General features: G+C 35.6%; 1 protein-coding gene and 1 pseudogene across 3 annotated transcripts in view; one reads left to right on the top strand and one right to left on the bottom strand.

The window, feature by feature from the left end:
- Positions 1 to 4,370: 4,370 nt before the first annotated feature.
- The window catches only part of SCRN3 (secernin 3), a 32,665-nt gene continuing 12,176 nt past the window's right edge, over positions 4,371 to 24,859 (bottom strand). For all 3 annotated transcript variants that reach the window (XM_039239174.1, XM_039239173.1, XM_039239176.1), the window contains 3 exons: positions 9,823 to 9,985; positions 8,673 to 8,853; positions 4,371 to 4,611 (listed from right to left, as the gene is read on the bottom strand). In XM_039239174.1, the coding sequence (XP_039095105.1) occupies positions 4,441 to 4,611; positions 8,673 to 8,853; positions 9,823 to 9,985 (515 nt within the window). In that variant the 3' untranslated portion in view covers positions 4,371 to 4,440. The remainder of the gene's footprint in view (positions 4,612 to 8,672; positions 8,854 to 9,822; positions 9,986 to 24,859) is intronic.
- On the top strand, positions 11,633 to 11,731 carry LOC120236438 (annotated as a pseudogene).

Raw genomic sequence — 24,859 nt, 5'->3', positions numbered from 1 at the left:
ACATATAATTACACTTGTGATCAGAACCACGTGGCTCTAAGGGTATGAAACAACAGACTTGACCTTGTGTTTCGGGGAAAACTTTCCTGAGGAACTCATGTTTCAGCAAAATTCTAAAGGATAAAAACAACTACTTACATAAAGAAGAGCACAAGAAATGAATGGTGTAAGCAGACGGCACAGCCACTGTGAAGGAACTGGGCATATTCAAGGATTTGAAAGAGCAGCACAGTAAATTAAACAAGCCAGTCAAAGAAAGGCAAATACTATATGATTTCACTCATATGTAGAATTTAAGAAACAAAACAGATGAACATAGAAGAAGGGGGGAAAAAAAGAGACAGAGGCAAACCATAAAAGAGACTCTTAACGGGCCGCCTGGGTGGCTTAGTCGGTTAAGCGTCTGACTTTCGCTTCGGTCATGATCTCGCGGTTTGTGGGTTCGAGCCCCGCGTCGGGCTCTGTGCTGACAGCCAGCTCAGAGCCTGGAGCCTATTTCAGAGTCTGTATCTCCCCCTCTCTCTGACCCTCCCCTGCTCACGCTGTCTCTCTCTCTCTGTCTCCTAGAAAGAAATAAAATAAAAAATATTTTTAAAAAATGTTTAAAGAGACTCTTCACTATACTCCAAGCACTGCGGGTTGATGGAGAGAGGTAGGTGGGGGATACGCTAAATGATGAATATTAAGGAGGGCATTAATAATGATGTGCACTGTGTTATGTAAGTGACGAATCACTAAATTCTCACTAATTTTACACTATATGTTAACTAATTTTTTTAAAAAAACTTGAAACATTAAAAATAATACCTGAAAGAGCAGGTGCGCCTGGGTGGCTCAATTGGTTAAACATCCGACTTCAGCTCAGGTCGTGATCTCAAGATGCATGGGTTTGAGTTCTGCCTTGGGCTCTGCTGTCAGCTCAGAGTCTGGAGCCTGCTTCAGATTCTTTGTGTGCCTCTCTCTCTGCCTATACCCTGCTCGTGCTTCCTCTCTCAAAAATAAATGAATAAACTTAAAAAAAAAGAGCAGCATAGTAAAAGCTTTCTAAAAAGGCAATAGTGTACAGGGGTTTCTTTACATGTCAGTGGAAATGCAAATTGATGCAGGCACTGTGGAAAACAGTGCAGAGGTTCCTTCAAAAGTTAAAAATAGAGGGGCACCTGGGTGGCTTCGGTTAAGCGTCTGACTCTTAAGTTCAGCTCAGATCATGATCTCACAGGTTGTGAGTTCAAGCCCGACATCGGGCTCTGCGCTGACAGCTGGAGTCTGCTTGGGATTCTCTCTCTCCACCCCTCCTTTACGGTCTCTCTCTCAAAATAAACATTTTTTTAAAAGTTAAAAATAGATTTACCATACGATCCAGTAATTCCACAACTGGGTATTTAACCAAAGAAAATAAAAACACTAATTTGAAAAGATATATGCACCTCTAAGTTTATTGCAGCATTATTTACATAGCCTAGATGCAGAAGCACCCAAGTATCCATTGATAAATGAATAAAGAAGATATGGTATATATATACAATGGAATATTATTCAGCAATAGGAAAGAATGAAACCTTGCCATTTGCAAAAACATGGATGGACCTAGAGGGTATAATGCCAATGAAATAAGAGACAAAATATCATATGATTTCACTAATATGCAGAATTTAACAAAGGAACAACAACAAAAAAGAAAGAGATTCTTAAATACAGAGAAGAACTGGTGGTTGCTAGAAGGGAAGTGGATGGGGGGATGGGTGAAATAGATAAAGGGGATTATGAAAAAAACTGGCAAAAGTATAATAAGACATAGATGGGGCAGATTAGCAATATCTCGATAGTTATTAAGGACTGGGACTTATTTCAATGACTCTTTAAAAGAGTTTTAGATTCAACAATAAGAAAATGAACAACCTGATTTTTAAAATGGGCAAAAGATCTAAACAGGTATCTGTTTACCAAAGAAGATACACAGAGGGCAATTAAGCATATTAAAAAATGCTCTACAACATATGTCATCAGGGAAATGCAAATTCAAATAATGAGATACTAATACACACCTATAAGAATGGCCAAAATCTCAAACACTGACAAATACCAAATGATAAGTTAGGATGTGGAACAACAGAAACTCTCATTCACTGTTGGTGGAACACAAAATGGTAGTCACTCTGGAAGACAGTGTGGCAGTTTCTTACAAAACTAAACATACTCTTACCATACCATCCAGCACTCATGCTGCTGAGTATTTATCCACATGAATTGAAAACTTATGTCTACATAAAAACCGGCACACAGATGTTTATAGCAGCTTTATTCATAATTGCCAAAAACACGGAAGCAACTAAGATGTCCTGCAGTAGGACCTATGGCTTTATGACGGGGTATCAGCAACCAAGATATCCACACAATGGAGTATTATTCAGCACTGAAAAAGAAAGGAGCTCCCAAGCCATGAAAAAACATGGAGGAAATCTTAAATGCATACTACTAAGTAAGTTAAAGAGCAAATCTGTTAAAGTTAAAGATTCCAACGACATTCTAGAAAAGGCAAAACTGTGGAGATAATAAAAAGGTAAGTAGTTGTCAGGGATTAGGGGGAGGGAGAGATGAATAGATGGAGCACAGATGATATTTATAGCAGTAAAACCATTCTGTATGATACTCATTACTGCACGTCATTATACATTTGTCCAAACCCATAGAAGGTACAATGAGTGAACCCGAATGTAGACTATGGATTTAGGGCGATAATGATATGTCACTGTAGGTTCATCAGTTGTAACAAGTATATTACTCTAATGTGGGATGTTGACAGAGGGGGAACATTGGAGGAGGGACAGGAGGTATGTGGGGACTCTACTTTCTGCTCAGTTTTCCTCTAGACCTAAAACTGCTATAAAAAATAAAATATTTTCTTAAAAAGTTTTAGGAAGAAAATTTATTATTACATTTACATTCTTAAGAGATCACTCTGGCTGCAGTGACCGATGTGAATGGAGATAAAAAACAAAAATGGGTGTAGAACGGTTAACAGCAGGTGAGAGATAGTGCTAGTTGAGTCTAGGATGGTGTGGGAGGAGAAAGAGAAAACAAGCGAGTCCTAGAGAGAGAAGTAAGATTCAAGTATGTGTTCCCGGATAAATGAACAGACTGCTTACCCCTAGTTTCCTCATATATGAAGAGAGAGAAAGGAGGTATATGGGGGTCGGCCAAGGGTCTTTGTGATTTGAGAACCTGTCACTGAACCATATGTAAGGCAAACATAATTAACTGAGTACCTAAGACAAATCTCTTTCCTTTTGTAATGGTAGCCCCATATTAGATGAGCAAAATCAAGCACATTATGGTTTTTATGAGAGAACTTAAAAAATGAAATTTTCTTTAATCATCCACTACTTTAGTAATAATCCTAATTACAATGATAGCAACCGATAAATATGGTAATATAGTAAGAAACTTAAAATAGATATTTCTAGAAACCAATAGTGTTGAGTTCAATTCTTCTGTTTATAGTTGCACTTTGAGTCTTACTTGGTCATCTCTATGTAACTTTAACAAAGTTTTATAAACTTTGGGTAGATATTACTTATTAATAATGTTCATAATACATTATTCACTATAATGGTCTTAATGTTCATAGTACACCAATAATTCTATTTCACTGCCACTATCTCATTCCTGTTGCTATTTTCACTGAGAGAACAGAAATAAAATTTGAGAAAGATTCAAGACATAGAAACAGTATCTCCTAAGGTCTTGGTTCCCTTATCCCATTTCCTAATCCCCCAGACAAGCTCTTCTAAAAATATTAACATAAAAGTCTATAAAGGTGCAAGGCTGAAAAAGTACTTAATAATTACAGCTAAAAGCTCTCTGGTGCCAACTCTTGACAAAAAGCATATCTGAGTTTAATAAAAGTGCCTTTGCAGGATTAATACACTGTAATAAGACAATGTGTAAATCTGGAAAATTTTGTTCGAGATGATTAATATTTGCCTAATGAGAAAAAACTCATTACTTAAGAAATAATATTTTCTATTACTAAAGAAAAATCTGCTTTCTTGCTGTAATTGAGAAAATTGAGGAAATACATAACTATACTAAATATAAATCCATTCATTATTTTAACATTTCATACTTTATGCAGGATTGGATATTTAATTATTATAATTTTTAAAAAGGTATTATGGCTGAACACACACACGCGCACACACACGCACACACACGCACACACACAAATACCTGAAATACCTCCTGGCCATTCCATGATATACGTGCCTAATTCCAATATTATTTTCTTTCTCAATATTTCAGCAAGACTGTGTGCAGTTTTAATAGGGTATTACGTAAATGCTATTAAATAATAATCACACCTACTCAAACTAGGTTATATCATTTACCAAGGTGATAGATTCTGACTTTGAGGAAGATTGTTGACCATTTATATGACCTCTAAGGACTCATGTTTGACCTATAAATTCTAATTTCGTCTTTTGCACACTGAGGAAAGAGATTAACAATTTTATCAACATCAAGATGCTTGTTTTGAAGAATTGATTCCATTTCTTTGAAAAGTTCTTTCTCCAGTTTCCTCATGTTGTCCAACATGGTTTTGGCTTTTTCCTGAACAATGAAAAAATAAAAATAAGTAAATACACACACACACATATGATTCTAACCAAATTCCAACCCACCTCTACAGACAAGTTTTTTTTCATTTGGGTCTCCTTTCTAGTCTGGCTCCCCATCTCTTATTCTTTATATATAATAAGGAATGAAACTCTTTGGGGAAAATCTTTGTTCTATATTGAGTCAATGGATTAACCCCAATTTATTAGGTATTTTTAGTAGAAAAGATAAGACTAATTGCGTACGGTTAGTCTATAAGCAAGAAACTTACAAGACAAATTTACAGGACCATTGAAACTATGATATTGTGTCTGGGGAAGGTTGCTGAAAATTTAGGTTAAGATATTTTTATGAAGGTGGATCTTCTATATTTAAGATCAATATTATCAGATTAAACAAAGGAAAAAGAACAGTAGTATTCAAGGGAAAGAACAACTAAAAGAAATTTTCTCTATGATTCCTCCCTTTTTTTTTTAAATGGTAAATGCTTATTAGTTCTAAATATAAGCATTATAGAAATTAACATCATCCAAAATCTCATCTCTAGAAATAAGCAGATATATTTTTGGGCAGACAGACAGATTGACAAATAATTTTCTAATATCCATACAACTTCAGCTTTCTTCCCTCTCTGCCCCAGAGATAGAATATACATTAGAAGTAAGTGGAAGAGCTAGCTAAAGGTATTTTACAGAACCATTAACTGATTTCCCTCCATGAGGGAAAAGATTGGCCATTTACACCCTTTTGCACCTGTTTGAACCAGCTCCTGATTTCTATTGCTATAATTCCTTTTGCTTCCTCAAGATATACACATTTACATTCTTTCTACATAAAATGAATGAAGTCAATTGTCCTCCAGGTAATTATTTACTTGCTTTTGTCTGTAGTATGTTTGCACGGTTGCCATTCCCCCACCTGCTTTGCTTACACTTAAAGCAGAGAACTCTGTCCAGACCTCCTATTGCTGTGAATTCTTGACACTTGCTTTAACTTGGACTACTTTGTTTTCACTTATAATTCACAGTGTAAACACTTCCTGTAGCCTGGTGGAAGGGAGTGAGAGGCAAGCAATGTGTTCTAGGGGCATTAAGTATGCTGATGAGAGCCCAGTCTACCAGCCAGTGGTGTCTTCCCCTGCATGGGCTTGGCTTACACTCCAGACTCAGCGCAGCCCTGTGAGAAATGAGCCCCCTGGGCCTTCTTGCCTTTGCTCAAGCTCCTCAGTGATATGTTTCAAGAGTGTCTGCTCTGGAGGGATTTTCCCTTACTTCTCCCCAAGTAGCCTCCACACTGCCACTAATCGCTTTCTCAAGCACTGTCAGCTTCCTTTCTCCTCAATACTGTTTCTGGAAGGTTGGTTTGTTGTTTTAATCTTTTTTTTTTTTTTACATGTATTTATTTCTGAGAGACAGAGGGAGACAGTGCGTGAGGGAGGGAGGGACAGAGAGAAAGGGAGACACAGAATCCGAAGCAGGCTTCAGGCTCTGAGCTGTCAGCACAAGAGCCCGATGCGGGGCTCCAACCCACGAACTGTGAGATCATGACCTGAGCCGAAGTCGGACCCTCAACCGACTGAGCCACCCAGGCATCCCTGGAAGATTGGTTTTGTAGACTTATTATTAAATGTTTGTTAAATTGATGATTGACATTTTTCTAAGTAATACTGAAATTAAAATTTAAAAGCTTTTAGCATTGTAGGCTTTATTTAATAGCCATTAAATGTTGACTGACAACAGAAAGTAGTAGGAAAACAATAGAATAAGAACTGTCAAAGAGCTGGATTCTAGTATACTTTTTTTACTGTAGTTGACACAAAATGTTAACATTGGTTTCGGGTATACAATATAGTGATTAGACAAGTCTATATTATACTATGCTCACCCCAAGTGTAGCTGCCATCTCTCACCATACAAAGCTATCACAATACAAATGAACTATACTCCTTATGTGCCTTTTATCCCCATGGCGTTCATTCCCTAACTAGACATTTATAGCTTTCTCTTCTCTTCACTCATATTGTCCATCCCCTGCCCCCTGTCATCTGGCAACCATCAATCTCTTTGTTCTTTGTATTTATGGGTCTAGTTCTGCTTTTTGTTTATTAATTTGTTTTGTTTTTTAGATTCCACATATAATTGGAATCATATGGTATTTGTCTTTCTCTGGTTCTAGTCTATTTTTATGACATATAAAGAGTCAATGCTACTGGTAGTTTTAATTTACATTTCTGGGTTACTAATGAGATTGAAAAGTTTCTCAGATGTTTATTGGCCATTAGTATTTCCTCTTAAATGACTTGCCTGTTCTTTTCCTTAGCCTATTTTTCAATTGTTTCTTGGTGGTTTTTGTCTTTTGCCTCAAAGAGGCAAAAACATGTGAATTTTGAGTCTTTGTTATATTGCAAATTTTTTATCTCAGTTTATTATTTATTTAACTTTCTTGTGAGACAAAAGTTTTAAGTTAAGTCAACTACATTTGTTAGTCTTTTCCTTTTAAGGCATCTTGATTTCATGCTTCAAAAGGCCTGCCTCCTCTCCTACACTGTTGGTGGGAGTGTAAACTGGTACAGCCCCTCTGGAAAATAGTGTGGAGCTTCCTCAAAACATTAACAATAGAACTCCCCTAGGACCCAGCAATAGCACTGCTAGGAATTTACCCAAGGGATACAGGAGTGCTGATGCACAGGGGCACATGTACCCCAGTGTTCACAGCAGCACTCTCAACAATAGCCAAAACATGGAAAGAACCTAAGTGTCCATCAACAGATGAATGGATCAAGAAGATGTGGTTTATCTATACAATGGAATACTACGTGGCAATGAGAAAGAATGAAATCTGGCCATGTGTAGCAACATGGATGGACCTTGAGGGTGTTATGCTGAGCGAAATAAGTCAGGCAGAGAAGGACAAATATCATATGTTTGCACGTATAGGAGGATAAGGAGGAACTTAACGGAGGACCGTGGGGGAGAAGAAGGGGGTAAATAGTGGGGGAGAGGGAGAGAGACAAACCATGAGAGACTCTTGAATGCTGAGAACAAACTGAGGACTGATGGGTGTGGGGGGAGAGGGGGAAGATGGGCATGGAGGAGGGCACTTGCGGGGGATGAGCACTGGGTGTTATATGGAAACCAACTTGACAATAAACTATTTGTAAAAAAAAACAAAAACAAAAACAAAAGGCCAGCCTCACCTCAAAGTAAATATAACTTTTGTATTTTCTTCCAGTATATATGTGTATGTTTAAAAAAAATATTTAATTCTTTAATTTTTCTGGTATTTGTTTCTATTTTTTAATGTTTATTTATTTATTTTAAGAGAGAGTGTGTGTGCATATGGGGGGGTCCAGAGACAATACCAAGCTCCATGTTGTCAGCGCAGAGCCCAACGTGGGGCTCAAACTCATGAACCTTGAGATCATGACCTGAACTGAAATCAGAGTCTGGTGCTTAACTTACTAAGCCACCTAGTGCCCCCCAAATTTATTTTTGTGTATGTTATGAAGTTCTTGTTTTCCAAGAGCTGACCAATTATTCCAATACCATTTATAGACAAAATATATTTTCCCTACTAATATGTAATGTAGTGTTTCTTCAGAAAAAAATCACACAATTTGACTTCAAAGTCCATGTTCAGATTAAGAATCTTTGTTTTGTGGAGTTCTGCCCTATAATGGTTCAAATTTTAATTATGCTTTCTAGCAACTTTCTTCTTGTATACTTCTTCTCTCAGTACCTACCCTATAACTGGTTATGGCAATTCACCACTAACTGAAAAATTCCTTTATTCTATAAGAGTAATGACCTTATTTTTAATCTTTTGTTTGAGCTCTACTATAATTGAAGCATCTATTTTGTTTTTATTTATTATTATTTTTTAAGTTTTTACTATTTTTTTAAATGTTTATTTTTGAGAGAGATTCTAAACTATTTTTAAACCTATTTTTACATGAAGGAAGGAAAGAGAGGTGAAATTCTAAAGTTCAAAATGTGGACTGAATCACATTTTAAACTGTTCTTGATGATAAAACAGAGAATATAATTTAATCATACCTCCTTTTTGTCTATTACTTCCAATGCCTGTTGATGTTCTTGGTACAGTAGGTGTCTTCTGTCAGGCTTAAACTGAAAACGTGGCTTCTTTTTGACTGGATCTTCAAGCTCAAATGTTGGTGAACTGGTATCCAACAGTTGTGAAACATTTGGCACAAATATGAAGGGCTTAAAAACAGATCTTGAAGAAAAAGTCATAAAATTGGCTGGTGGGGATAGCAGGGATAGGAAAATATTTAGCACTATTCTATATCTTCTAAGATTCCCTGTAGTTAGAAGTTCCTATTAATTTCTTACATACTAATTTTTCCTGTCATACTAGTTACATCGATGTCTGTCCTGGTACATTAGCTCTCCTTTGGGGCTGGCATCACACTTATTTAGCCCTATATTTCCATTAACCTCACAAAGGACCTGGTGGTGTCAAGTGAAATTATAGTACATCATCTCCTACAACAAAAACCCTACTGTTGAAGGGTAAAAACAATCCTCAATGTTACAGATAGAGGATTAGGATCTGGAATGAACTCACAGCAGCAGTATTAATAAGGTGTTCCCAAGTCTCACTCCATCTTCTTGAAATTATATTAACATGAAAGACTATAACACTAGGAAATAGTGAATATAAGATCATTTCTCAATGTAACATGCATTTAGTTCTGTGAGAGACATTAATGACTTAAGACAATTTTAACATATCTAAAATCCAATTTTAGATATAACTTCACCTACTGATAGTTTATGTTTTACATGTATGTATTTTCTATATATAAGCAGATAAGTAACCATCTAAATCCAGCACAACTACATCATTTAATCTTCTTACTGTTTTTAATCATCTAATATTGTAATGCTGAAATCTGCAAAAGAAAATAATCTGCTTTCTTTTCTTGACAATTTTAAATATATTTGGGCAAAGGGAGTAAGGATAACTGCATACAAGAAACTATTAACATTTTTGCCCTAAAAAATGAGAATAGTTATGGCAAGAATGCACATATGGAAATGGGAGCCTACAACCTGACCAGAAAATGCATCCAAAAATTGTCATATTTGTGTAAGAAAAGTTTAGCCTGGCATAATCACCAACAGATTGATGACTACCCTAGCCCCTGACCCCTTGTTGGTTTATAGTATTTTGTGATTTTACCTCTCAGGATCAGGAGTCCCTGTAAAGAAGTGAATGCAAGGAAGGTTGGAGTCTTGAGGTAAAATAGAAACCATGCTTGCAGTGGTCAAGAACTCTCCTTCCATATTAATGCCACTTGGTTTATCTCGGAGAATTTCCATCATTGTTTCAAAAGTTATATTTCCTAGGGAAATCATTTTAAAAATCATCAAATACATATGAATTTGGAGGTTGACATATTGCAAACATGAACTGCTTTCTCTGTTGATAATATATAACATGAGATATTCGTCTAGGGATAAATTAGAGATTGACTACAAACAAACTTTGTATCATAACTATTAGACTAGTCTCATTCCATTATCACAAGGAAGATTTCTTTAAAAATATAAAATACACTAAATCTCAAAACCATTATTATCAGGTACAAATCTGTAACTTCCTAAGAAGAAGAAATCAGAAATGCAAACTACACTCAATCTTGTACAAAAAATTCTAAGGTATGTTTAGTTAGCAGTGAACTGCCAATATCAATAACTATTATCTGAGTCTATCCATTCTGGAAACAAAATATTAAAAGAATATAGTCCTTGGTTTCCAATATTATACAAGGTGTTCCTTATAAAATAAAATAGTCTTTTTCCTGTAATTTCTGTGGCTGATACTAATACTCTTATCTAAAAGTGTGAATTGTAACCTGAGTGGGAATGAAGGAATCAAAACACATTATTTACTAGTTAATGGGATTTTAATGAACATAAATTTGCTGGACTACTTAAAACATTTAAGCGCCCACTGTGTGTGATGAAAACAGATGGCATTATATTTTGTTTTCTGCTTTCGTATATATAGTTTAATATTTTAAGGAGTTTTTTATTTTAGAAAAAAAACCCTTTTATCTCTTTAGCAAACACAACATGACCATGGTTATAGAGAACCTCAGAGTTCCATATTTGCAAGGCATTTCCACCAAAAAATTTTAAAAACCAATTGTGCCTTCAGACATCTCTGCTCCTTGCTATACATATCCATGCTCAAGGATGTGGTTCATGATCTAATTACCTCATGACAAGATGAAGACTCTTACCCCCTGCACAATGCAGTCCTCCAAAAGCAGCCCAAATATCTTCTACTCACGTCATAATTCTCTTCCCTAAAATTTGACTCTCAGTTCCCTCTGAATCAAATTAAAGCTCCTTCATTTTTAAAAAGTATTTATGTTTTGAGAAAGAGAAAGAGAGAGCACGAGCCGGGGAGGGGCAGACAGAGAGGGAGAGAGAGGATCCCAAGCAGGTTCTGCTAAACAGGATGAACCATGAGATCATATCCTGAGGCAAATGAAGAGTCAGACACTTAACAGATTGAGCCACCCAGGTGCCTCCAAACTCCTTCAAATTAAAACTTATCATTAAGATTAACTGAAATAAGCTTTTCCTTTCCTATAAGCATTCCTGATTTTCTGCACATATAGGTTCTATCTCTATCACTAGATTATAAATTCTCTAAAGACAAGAATGGAGTTTTTCTCTATTTAGTTCTCATTCATTCAACAAATACTTACTGAGCATCTACTAAATGCCAGGCACTGTCCTAGGAAATGGAAAGATAGACAGGCAGATTGATAATGATGCACTTTGCCACAGATATGTAGCTCTGTGAATGTAAAGTGAAAGTCCCCTGATCCAATTTCAGTTGGAGGTAACCAGTTACAATTCAGAAAGGATCTTTCATGAAGAGTTTCAGAATAAGCTTAAAAGCTTTCATACAAGAAATTCTCATTATCAAAAGAAAACTGGTACAATATGACAGCCATTTAAAGCAACACATTGAAGTGCTCGCTTCAGCAGCACATATACTAAAATTGGAGTAATACGGAGATTAGCATGGCCTCTATGCAAGGGTGCAAATTCATGAAGCATTGCATATTTTTTCTTATTCTTGGGATACAGAAAGAGAAAATTTTATTTTTATTTTCCGTTAAAAATTTTTAAAAATTTATATATATATAATTTACATATTTTAATATATATTTTTATATTATTATATATATTTATATATAATATACACATAACATATAACATATATATTTTCATATATTTTATATATAATTTATACATTTTTTAATTTTTTGTAAGTTTTTAAACGTTTATTCTTTTTAAAAATGTTTAAATTTATATATATTTTCATATATTATATTTATTTATATTTATATTTTTTATACTTACATATAATTTATATATAAATATATATTTATTTTAATTTTATATGTTTTTTATTTTTTGTAATTTTTTAAACGTTTATTCTTTCTTAAAATTTTTTAAATTTACATCAAACTTAGCATATGGTGCAACAATGATTTTAGGAGTAGATTCTTAAATAATTTTTAAATTCTATTTTACTTTCTTCATTTCATTTTATTCTATTTTATTGCACACATTTAAAAAATTTTTTTAACATTTTCTTACTTTTTTTTTTTTTCTTTCCTTTTATTCTCTATTCTAACAAGCTTCTTTCAAAACCAGGCCAAAACATACCTAGGATCTAGCTTCTTTCATTTGATTTTTTGTGATGTTTTTAATTTTTTAATTTTAATTTTTTTATTAATTATTTTTCTTCCTCGAAAATGACAAAATGAAGGATTCACCTCAAAAGAAAGAAAAGGGAGAAATGACAGCCAGGAACTTAATCAACACAGATATAAGCAAGATATCTGAACCAGAATTTAGAATCACGATAATAAGAACACTAGCTGGGGTTGAAAAAAGCATAGAATCCCTTTCTGCAGAAATAAAAGAAGTAAAATCTCGTCAGGACAAAATTAAAAATGCTATAACTGAGATACAATCTCGAATGTATTCCACAGCATCAAGGACAGATGAAGCAGAGCAGTGAATCAGCAATATAGAAGACAAAATTATGAAGAATAATGTAGGTTTATTCCAAGGATACAAGGCTGGTTCAATATGTGAAGATCAATGTAACTTACCATATTAACAGGCTGAAGAAGAAAGAGAATCATATCAGTTGACACAGAAAAAATACCTAATAAACTTCAACATCTATTCATCACAAAACCTCTCAGCAAACAACAAATGGAGAGAAACTTCCTTAACTTGATAAAGTTAAGAATCTACAGAAAGCTACAGCTAACACTACACTTAATGATAAAAAGACTACGTCCCTGGGTAGCTCAGTTGGTTAAGCATCTGACTTCAGCTCAAGTCATGATCTCGCAGTCTATGAGTTCAAGCCCTGCTTTGGGCTCTGTGCTGACATCTCAGAGCCTGAAGACTATTTCAGATTCTGTGTCTCCCTCTCTCTCTGCTTCTCCCCTGCTTCTGCTCTGTTTGTCTCTGTCATAAAAATAAATAAACATTAAATAAATTTAAAAAAAAAAAGAAAAATTCCATAGAGGACAAAATTAACCATTATATTTTTAGTTTTGTATTTATTCCAGGTATTTTTCTTTTTCTCTCCTTCCTTGCCCTCTTTTGAATTTTTCAAGTAATTATTATTTTACTTCTCCCCGTTAGCTTATTGTTTATACATTCTTTTATCATTTTATTAGTTTCTCTTATTACAGTTTGCCTTAAATTAATTCTCAATTAACCCAAGGTCCTTACAACACTTTAACTCCAATTACTGCCTACCATCTTTTGTGCTATGCTCAGACATTTAATTCTACTGTGTTTATCTGAGTCTTTTGAGAAGCAGATGCCACAACATATGGTTAAATGTAAAAGGACTTTATTAGAGAAAATGACTACGAGGGGAAATGCCTGTAAGAGAAAATGGGGAGGAAGCTAGACTATGATAGAATTCTCAACCTGGGTCTGGAAGGATGAAAGGGAAGAAAAGTTGAGTTGGAAGTGTCCTTCCAACTAAGAAAACTTTTGCAAGCTATCAGGGGGTCCTTGACCCAAAATCAGCCACTGAGGGAGTCCTATGATCCCAGGAATGGAGTCTCCCTGCCACTTTCAGTCATTGGCAAGGAGCAGCCTGTGGGAAACATAGTCTCAATACGACACAAAATCCATGCACAACAGATTGTGAACACTGTAGCTATGGCCATTGATCATAAAATTATCATTTAAAATTTTCAATACCATTTAGTTTTACTCATGTATTTCCTGTTTCTGTTGCTCTTCATTCACTCCTGCTTACCTTGCATCTATATGAGATCATTTTTCCTGCCTGAAAAATGACTCCACTATTTCTTCTAGTACCAATTGGCTAGTGACAAATTTTGTTTTATTTCAACTTCATTTTTGGAGATTTTCACTGGTATAGAATTCTAAATGACTAGTCATTATTTGTCTTCATCTCTTTAAAGGTGTCCTTTAAAGTCTTCTGGATTCTTTCCCATCTATTAAAAAGCTATCAGTCAGTCCTATATTTGGTCCTTTGAAGATAATATACATCTTTTCTCTCACTGCTTTTAAGATTTTTCTCTCTGTTGGTTGTTATTTGGTTGGGTTTTTTCCTTTAGAAATCTTACTATAATGTGCCCAGGTATGGTTTCTTTTTATTTATTCTTGTAATTTGTAGAGTTTGAAGCTGTGGCTTAATGACTTTTACTAGTTTGGGAAAATTCTTAGCCAGTATCTCTTCAAATATTGCTTTTGCCTCTCCATACTCTCTGTCCTTTCCTGCAGGGACTCCAACTGCATATATGCGAGACCTTTTCACCGAGTCTGAGATGGCTCTCACACTCTTGTCTATATTTTCTAAACTATTTTCTAAACTCTTGTCTATATTTATCTCTCTGCTTCAATCAGGAGAGTTTCTAGTGATCTTCCAGTTCATAATTTCCTTTGCTATGTCTAATCTTTTATTAAACCAATACATTGAATTCTTAATTGCAGTAATTAGAATGCTATAGTTCTATTATTTTCATTTGATTCTATTTATAGATTCCAGTTCTCTGATGAAAGTCTCTGTCTATTCATCTCATTTTCTTGAACATATAAAACATACTAATTTAGGGGCACCTGGGTGGCTCAGTTGATTAAGCGTCCAACTTCAGCTCAGGTCGTGATCTCGCGGTCTGTGGGTTCGAGCCCCGCATTGGGCTCTGTGCTGACAGCTCAGAGCCTGAAGCCTGTTTCAGATTCTGTGTCTCCCTCTCTCTCTGCCCCTCCCCAGCTCATGCTCTGTCTCTCTCTGTCTCAAAAATAAATAAACGTTAAATACTAATTTAAGTCTGTGTCTGATAAAGCTATGTGGGGAAATATGTTCAAGAATTCCTTATATTTACATAAATGGGTTAGAAAAAAGCTTAGGGTAGAAAGCCACCACCATGGGGCAAAAGCGCTCAAAGTTAGTCATTAAGCAGAAAAAAGCTTAGGGCAGAAAGCTGCCACTGAGGGGTGAAAGCGCCCAAGGTTAACCAGTGAGGTTTTGTAATGGGATCACGAGTAACTTGTTAGATCGCCTGCAGGAAATTACTTTCCATCTGGCACCAATATACTATTGTGCTTTGATCACAGACTCCACTTTCCCCCAGACCCTTTGCTTCTTACACACTCAAGTTAACATTTACTATCTGATTGTTTTCTTCACGTTCACCATGTGTATAAGATCTTGAGAGCTCAATAAATACAGAGACAAAACCCCTGTTCAGGCCTCCTGTCTCCGCCTGGATATTAGCCTTTCTCATATTCAATTCTACATCTGCTCTCTTGCTAGACAAGAGAGAACTCCAGACTCATAATCTGCAACAAAGCTAGTTTGTAAATACCAATGGGTTAGTTTCTACTGTCTGCTTTCTCTTGGTCTTATTACCTGGAATGTCTGATATATTTTTTATGCAATGTTGAACACTATGGATGAAAATTTGTAGACGCTCTTCATATTTTCCTCAATAGAGGATTTAATTTTCTTCTAGCAAACACACAGAATATAGGTAGATTACCTACTGATCCAGTTGAGACTAGTCTAGTCCTTGTTTCTTCTTACCCCTAAGTGTAGCTTTTCTGGGCTGAAAGCCTGGGGGCGGGGGGGGTCCCAGGCCTTTTCTTGACTGGCAATCAAATTTAAGTTTTGTCCCTAAGGCCTTGTGAGATTTCCACATCTCTACTTAGCTTTTTAGGCAGTTAGCAACCACTTATATCTCATCCTACATATGTGCTGCTTAGAAGTCAATAATTGCTGTAAGGAGAAATTGTGACAAGAAGGTCACGTGCTTCTCATGGTGTAGGTAGTCTTTTCTCAGTATGTTTGATCTAGGCCCTCATGTCCTAACTGTTTTGGGTGTTCACCTATGCCTTCAAACAGTAGCTTTTATTCCTCAAGCTTTTTTGTTTTATTCCTCCAGCTTTTATAGGTATTCTTGGGGGAGGTTGGTCTAATACTAGTTACTCCTTGATAACCAGAAGCAGAAGTCCAGCTCTGTGCTTTTAACCCTCCATTACTGTGCCTCCCATCAGTCTCTTTTTACCCTCAAGTAGTATCGATTTCTCAATAACAGTAATGAACATGATAGACCCATACTGTAAGAAATACAGTTTAAAAAAACATAAAACATATAGTTTCTGGTATTAGATAATTTCAGATACTTTATATTGAAAATGTTTAGGGGCACCTGGGTGGCTCAGTCAGTTAAGCATCTGACTCTTGGTCTTAGCTTCAGTCATGATCTCATGGTTTGTGAGTTCAAGCCTTGCATCAGACCCTGCACTGACAGTACAGACCCTGCTTGGGATTTTTTCCCTCTTCTCTTTGTGCCCATCCCTGCTTTCTTTCTCTTCCTCAAAAATAAATAGACTTAAAAAAAGAAAGAAAATGTTTAACTATTGCATTAAAATTAGTTCTGAAGAAACAAATAACTTTGATTTAACACAGTTGGTTGACCACAGGTTTTTGTTTCCTCTCTCCTAATATCCTGCTACGACAGAAAAGGAATAAAAAATGAAATAATTCACAAAGACAGCATAAAAAGCAAGAATTTCTGCCCCTCATTCCTGTGATATATGGGAATAATTAAAAGAAAAAGCTTACAGCAGCTCTGTACTCAAAATGTAAATTTGTGGCATTTCAAATTAAAATAAGATTCACTTCCATATAAAATAATCTAAGGTTCTGCCCTCAGTCAATCGACATGTTACCAACTGTTTTATGTTCATAGCAAATTTTCCATTTCTCCACAGGATAGCTGTGACTTCAAATTCAAGAAAAATAATTTATAAAAAACTTGTTATAGGCACAAATCATTCTGTTAATTTTGAGAAAATGCAAGAAGAAAAAAAGTGGGTATACCTGAAAACAGCCCTTAACATTACAACCAAACAATAAAGCAAAAGCCTACCATCCACTCCTATCTATCAGACACACAGCTTCTGCACCTAGTGAGATTTTAAAATGGTTCAAATCTAAATTCCTCTAAATGGCAAGTTTTAATGAAAACAGTGTCAGAACTGTAACACTGCGATAATACAGGTATTATGAAAATGTTTTCTGTATTCAAAACCTACAATTCTCAAAATGAAGGGAGGATTTACATGATCACTTGAGTAGGATAGCTATAAGTAATCCACTAGCAAGCATTGAATAAGTACTGAGACTGCAGTAGCAGGGTTCAGGAAAATGAATGCAAAACACAGGGTGCAATTTCATTGCAATTTAAACTCGTTATTTAAAATACATGAGTGAATATAGACACAATTTGGATATACATGTAGCACAGTTAATAGCTATCAGGTAGCTGGAAAGAAGAGAGATAGGCTCTTCCATCTAGAAAAATCATAGGAAAAATTAACTATAATGTACTAGTAGACAATTTTCTATGAAAGTATGGGAAAGACATTTATTCTTTTGGCAAAGCCCAGAAAGCTGGATGAATATTTTCTTGGGAAGAAAAATAAGTTTCATGTCAGATACAACTCTTGCTATAATCATGTATGCGTTTCAAATCAGTAATTCAATTATCTTGTAGTTAAATATAACAGAATTAATTATTATGATCCAGTGGCTAATTAATTTATAATTACCTCTGTTTTTTTCTTTCTTTTGTCCAACTACCCTAAACCTTAGGATTCTTGACATTTTCCTCTCCACCTGAATTATGTGTTGTTATTCTTCATTTTTTAGGAATACCTGCTAATTTATGTCCTGAGCCGCTAAGTTTATTTCCAGAAAAAAAGTACACAACAGCGATCTTTGTTACATTATCTGTAAGTTATGACTTAATTCAACTAACAATCCTCTGTTAACTTAATCAAAACACTTATGAAACACACACAACATACTACTGCAAACACGGAACTAAGTGCTGAGAGAAATTTAAGTTCAAATAAGAGAGTCCTTTTTTTTTTCAGTTTCATAGAGTGGATAAATAAAGAGCAGTTTCCTCACTCATAAAATGAAGATAATACCTAATTCACCTAGTTCCTTAGAGAAGATAATGTAATCACTCAGCACAGTGTCTAGCTCTTGATAGATTTTGATAAATGGGAATAGATATTGCTGCAATTGCTACTCAGTTTCTTTCTACAATAAGTCTAAAATTATAATCCTTAGAATAACATATTTTGTTTTTTTTTATTTTTTTATTTTTTTTATTTTTTTTAAAATATTTTATTTGTTTCTAGGAGAGAGAGAGAGACAGCGTGAACAGGGGAGGGTCAGAGAGAGAGGGAGTCACAGACTGAAACAGGCTCCAGGCTCTGAGCTGGCAGTCAGCACAGAGCCCGACGCGGGGCTCAAACCCATGAACCGCGAGATCATGACCTAAGCGAAAGTCGGACGCTCAACCGACTAAGGCACCCAGGCGCCCCAAGAATAACATATTTTGGCATATCCTATATATCTATCCACATAAAAAAAGAATATTTAAATAACCTATTTATTAAACGATAAACTAACATTAAGAAACTTTATAGAAAATCTTTCAATGAAAAGACATTTTTCTGGAATGCTAAATGTAAGTAAGATACTAAATACTTTGAAGACAATGATATTAAGGCATTCTAAAAACATTGTCACAAAATGTTTTCTGCCATACCAAATAAATAACATATAATTACTTTGTTTAATGAATACCTAAGTGGCAAATATCAATCACTGACCTATCTCTAAGTAGTTGCTTTCTCGTTGATTTACAGAACCATATTATCCTTCAAGTGAAGGAATATATTAGTCACTTATTTTGGAATATTAGTGGAATGATCCACTTAGTAGTTATCCGTCACTCAATAATCTTTTTTTTAATGTTTGTTTATTTTTGAGACAGAGAGAGACAGAGCACGAGCTGCAGGAGGGATAGAGAGAGGGAGACACAGAATCTGAAGCAGGCTCCACGCTCTGGGCTATCAGCACAGAGCCTGATGCGGGGCTCAAACTCACAAACTGCAAGATCATGATCTAAGCCAAAGTCAGACGCTTAACCAGCTGAGCCACCCAGGAGCCCCACTCAATGATCTTTTAAATAAAAGTAATTTTTCTGGAGTCCTTTGGAGGCAAAGGGACAAAGATATATTACAAGTTATTTTTTTAAGAGTTAGTAGTAACTAGGGGAGTATGGCTGGCTCAGTCAGTTAAGCATCCAACTCTTGATTTCGGCTCAGGTCACGATCTCAGGGTTCATGAGACTGAGCCCTACATTGGGCTCTGTGCTCTCAATAGGGAGCCTCCTTGGGATTCTCTCTCTCCTCTCTCTGCACCTCCCTGTGCTTGTGTTCTCTCTCTCAAAATAAATAAGTAAACATTTTTTAAAAGAGTAGTAATATAAAAATGGAAAACATAATGAACAGGGAATTTAAAAATCACAAATTTTCAACAAACATAAGAATATGTCTAATCTCACTAGTAAACGATTTATGTTTTAAAATAATGTCATGAAAAGACACTTTTCCAAAGAAGACATCCAGATGGCCAATTGACACATGAAAAGATGCTCAACATCACTCATCATCAGGGAAATACAAATCAGAACCACAATGAGATACCACCTCACACCTGTCAGAATGGCCAACATTAACTCGGGCAACAACAGATGTTGGCGAGGATGCAGAGAAAGGGGATCTCTTTTGCACTGCTGGTGGGAATGCAAACTGGTGCAGCCAGTCTGGAAAATAGTATGGAGCTTCCTCAAAAAATTAAAGCTAGAACTACCCTACAACCCAGCACTATTTGCACTACTTGCACTACTATTTACTTAAGGGATACAGGTATGCTGTTTCAAAGGGGCACATGCACCCCAATGTTTATAGCAGCACAATTGACAATAGCCAAAGTATGAAAAGAGCCCAAAGGTCCATTGACAGATGAATAGATAAAGAAGATGTGGTATACACACACACACACACACACACACACACACACACACACACTGGAGTATTACTCGGCAATCAAAAAGAATGACATCTTGCCATTTGCAACTATGTGGATAGAACTAGAGGGTATTATGCTAAGCGAAATTAGTCAGAGAAAGACAAATATCATATGACTTCACTCATATGAGAAATTTAAGATACAAAACAGATGAACATAAGGGAAGAGAAGGAGAAGTAATAAAAAACAGGGAGGGGGACAAAACATAAAAGACTCATAAACAGAGAACAAACAGAGGGTTGCTAGAGGGGTTGTGGGAGGGGGATGGGCTAAATGGGTAGGGGGTTTAAGGAATCTACTCCTGAAATCATTGTTGCACTATATGCTAACTAACTTGGATGTAAATTTAAAAATTAATTAAAAATAAATAATAAAGGCAATGGGATATTTAAAAACTGTTTCTAGGATAAGATAAAAATAGAGATCATAGCAAAAAAACATGAAGATAAAAACACATGTACTATAAATAAATAAATAAATAAATAAAATAATAACATGTCATTTTTGCCTACACAATTTATCAAGGTTGACAAAAATAGTATCCCACATTGATAAGTATATTAGAATGGCACTCAAATATTGCTGGTGGAAATTTTAATTGATGTAACTTTTCCGGTGGCCATTTTGGCAATGTGTTTCAAAAGCCTTAAAACATGATTTGCTTTGACCCTACATTCTACCTCTAGAAACATATTCTAGGAAAATAATCATGAATGCTAATATAAATAAGCTATAAGCATAGTACATAATTTTCAGTAATGAAAAACTAAACATAACCTAAGTAATGGGGAATTTGTTAACTAGAGTATGAGTCATACAATCAATCATTAGTGTATAATGATTATAATACGACCATAGGGAAACAAGATACCACAATATTAGAGTACTATGCATCTTTTAAAAATGAGAAAGAGAATTCTGGGGGCACCTGGGTGGTTCAGCCGGTTGAACGTCCGACTTCAGCTCAGGTCATGATGTCACAGTTTGTGGGTTTGAGCCCCATGTCAGGCTCCATGCTGGCAGCTCAGAGCCTGGAGCCTGCTTCGGATTCTGTGTCTCCCTCTCTCTCTGTCCCTCCCCAGCTCACACTCTGTCTCTATCTCTCAAAAATAAATAAATGTTACAAAATTTTTTTAAATGAGAAAGTTCTGTATGTATCAAAACAGAATGATCTACATTATATATTGCTAACTAAAGAAAAGTTACGTGCGGCAAAGTGTATATGGCATATTGCCATTTCTGTAAAAAAAAAAAAAAACGGGAAAAATTACATACACATATTTGTTTCATTAAGCATACATTATCTCTGGAAGAATATATAAGGGATTACTTATGGAAAAAAGAAATGAAAATCTAGGGACAGGGTAGGAATATACTCTTGTATACTCTTGTGTACCTGTGGATTTACTATAAGTAAAATGCTGTCATAGACTATTAAATGACATAGAAAGGAGTTTGCTTTCAATTAAGCTAAATAAGTTCCTATCAGACCAACCCTCCCTTAGATACCTATAAACTTGGGACAAAATACAGACTACCAGGCACATGGGTGGCTCAGTTGGTTAAGCACCTGACAACTTTAGCTCAGGGCATGATCCTGAGAGATCATGGGTTTGAGTCCTGAATCAGGTGAGCCTGAGCCCCAATTCAGGTGAGTTCAAGCCCCACTTGGTGAACATGAGCCCTGCTTTGGGTGAGCCCCGCTTCTCTCTGTCTCCCTCCTCTCTCTCTCTGCCTTCACTCACTTGCACCCTCTCTCTGAAACAAATAGAAGGTTCTTTACAGTGAACAAAAGCAGGGAAATTCTGGAGGGGGGCCTTTGGAAGATGGGATGAAGCAGAAATAAATTTTCTATTTGTCTTTTTTCTTTAGCCCAAGGGAAGCCCACAGTCAATGCTGTGCCGTATTGTGCAGGTATTTACAGAAAACGTCCATCCTTCTGGCCTGAAGAACCAGAGGTCAACCACAAGAACTAGGAAGTGAAGGAGGAATCCCATAAAATATGAAGTTACAGAGAAGAACCCCCAAATCCTGTGGGGGGAAAAACCTGCCCAAATCTCCATCTGCTTCATGAATCAGCATGTGGGGCAGTTTGCAAGCAGCTCAGCTAAAGATGAAAGAACTGAGCTGAAATTTGAGTTGCCCACCGGTAGGGTTTACAGATTAAGTACAACCAATTAAATTGTCTGCCAAATCAAGAGTTCTTTCTTTTTAGGTGAGTTTTGGTGGTTTGTGGCTTTCAAGGAATTAGTTCATTTCCTCTGCTTATTGAATACACTTAGAGCTGTTTGTAGTATTCCTCTATTACCTTCCTAATTGTGCTGCGGTTGATAATGATATTTCTTTTCCTGACATATAACTTGTGTTGTTTCCTCTTTTTCTTTGTCAAACTGTCTAGGGTATAGCAATTTTATTGCTCTTTTCAAAGAACTAGCTTTTAGTTTGTTCAATTTTCTCCACTGTTTTGTTATTTTCAATGTTATTGATTTCTGCTCTTATCTTTATTATTTCCTTCCTTTTCCTTGATTGGGATTTTTGCTTATTTGTTTTGGTTTCTTCAGTTTGTTTTGTTTCCTTTATCTAAAATATTTGTTTAATGTTTTTTATTTTTGAGAGAGAGAGAGGGACAGTGCTCAAGTGGGAAAGGGTTAGAGAGAGAGGGAGACACCAAATCTGAAGCAGGCTCCAGGCTCTGAGCTGTCAGCACAGAGCCAGACATGGGGCTCAAACTCACGAACCATGAGATCATGACATGAGCCAGTTGGGCACCTACTGATTGAGCCACCCAGGTGGCTCCATTTAGTTTCATTTCTGAAGGCGAAAGTTTAAGTTTATATTGTTGATTTAAGACCTTTCTTATTATGTTCTATGAGCATTAAATGCTATAAATTTCCCTGTAAGCACTACTTTTGCTGCATCCCATGAAATTTTCACTTCATTCCACTCAAAATATTTTCTAATTTTACTTGAGACTTCTCATTTGACCAATAGATTAAAAGTATGTCATGCAATTTCCAAGTATTTGGGGACTTTCCAGATATCCTGTAATTGATTCTTAATTTAATTTCATTATCACCAGAAACCATCCTTTGTTAATTATATTTCTTTTAAATTTGGTAAGATTTGTTTTATAACCCAGAATATGAACAACCTTGGTGCATAATTGATGTGCACTCAAAAAGAATGTGTATTACACTGTTGTTCGGTGGAGTATCCTATGAATGATCAGTTAGATCCAGTGGTTGATGGTATCATTCAGGTTTTTTATATTCTTGCAGACTTCCTATCCAGTGGTTCTTCTGATAACTAAAAGAGAAGTACTGAAGTCTCCAGTCATAATTGTGAAATTGTCGATTTCTCCTTTCGGTTCTGTTAGTTCTTGCTTCATGTATTTTGAAGCTTGTTGTTAGATGCAGATATATTTACCATGGAGACATAATAATCCTAAAATAATCTTTTTTTATTATGTAGTGTTCCTCTTTCTCCCTGGTATTTCATCTTGCTCTAAAGTCTACTTTGTCTAATATTTATATAGCCAACCCAGCTGTCTTTTGATGAGTGTTTACAAGATATGTCTTCTCCCATCCTTTAGTTTTCAACTAAAGTTAGTTACTCATATATAGCATTAGCTGAGTCTTGTGTGTGTGTGTTTGGTTTAGTTATGTTCTTTCAATTTTTCAAATGTTTACTTTTTTTTTGAGAGAGAGACAGACAGACAGACAGACAGAATGTGAACAGGGGAGGGGTAGAGAGAGAGGGAGACACAGAATCCAAAGCAGCCTCCAGGCTCCAAACTTCAGCACAGTGCCCGACACGGGGCTTGAACTCATGAGTCATGAAATCACGACCTGAGCCGAAGTCAGATGCTTAATTGACTGAGCCACCCAAGTGCCCCAATTTTATGGGTTTTTAAAAATATAATCTCATACGCTGCCTTTTAATTGGTGTGCTTAGAGCATGTATACTTAATTATAGCTATGTTGGAATTCAGGTCAACGTTATATTGTTTGTTTTCTGTTTGAAACTTCTACTTTTTTGTTCCTCCGTTTACCCCCTTTTCACCTTCTTTTTTAATATTTTCCTAGTATTCCATTTTAATGTTTTGTTCAACTTTTTCCTATGTCTTATTACGTAGCTTTTTAAAAAGTTGCTCTAGGATTACACTATACATACTTAGCTTTTCTGTTTACTAGAATTAATACTTCAAAACTTCAAGGAGAATGTAGAAATCTATATGGTAGACCTACCATATAGGTCTCTATGTATTCTCCTCTTTATACTGTGGTTATTCTGTGTATTATAGGAAATGTAAAATTGGCTTTTAACTGTCACACACATTTTTTAAGTCTTAAGAGCAGAAACATAGTATTCTCTTTACCCAGATATTTAGCATTTCTGTGGCTCTTCCTTCATTCTTGAAGTTCTATGTTTTATTGTGATATCATTTCTTTCTAAAATACTTTCTTTAAAATTTCTTTTAGAGCAGACTATTGGCAACAAAGTAGTTTTCCTACTAAGAGGAAAAGGATTTTTTTTTAATTTTTCCTTCATTCCTGAAGAATATTTTGGCAAGATATAGAATTACGGTTTTACAAATCTTTTCTTTTAATGTTTATTTATTTTGAGAGAGAGAGAACAAACAAGCAGGGGAGGGGGATTTCCCCAGCAGGCTCTGCACTCTCAGCACACAGCCCCACATGGGGCTTGAACCCATGAAGTGGGAGATCAT

The sequence above is a fragment of the Hyaena hyaena genome, unplaced genomic scaffold (assembly GCF_003009895.1).
Source record: "Hyaena hyaena isolate Hyena2069 unplaced genomic scaffold, ASM300989v1 scaffold_154, whole genome shotgun sequence".
Taxonomy (NCBI): domain Eukaryota; kingdom Metazoa; phylum Chordata; class Mammalia; order Carnivora; family Hyaenidae; genus Hyaena; species Hyaena hyaena.
Note: the sequence above shows the minus strand (reverse complement) of the source record. Positions and strands in the feature narration are given on the sequence as shown.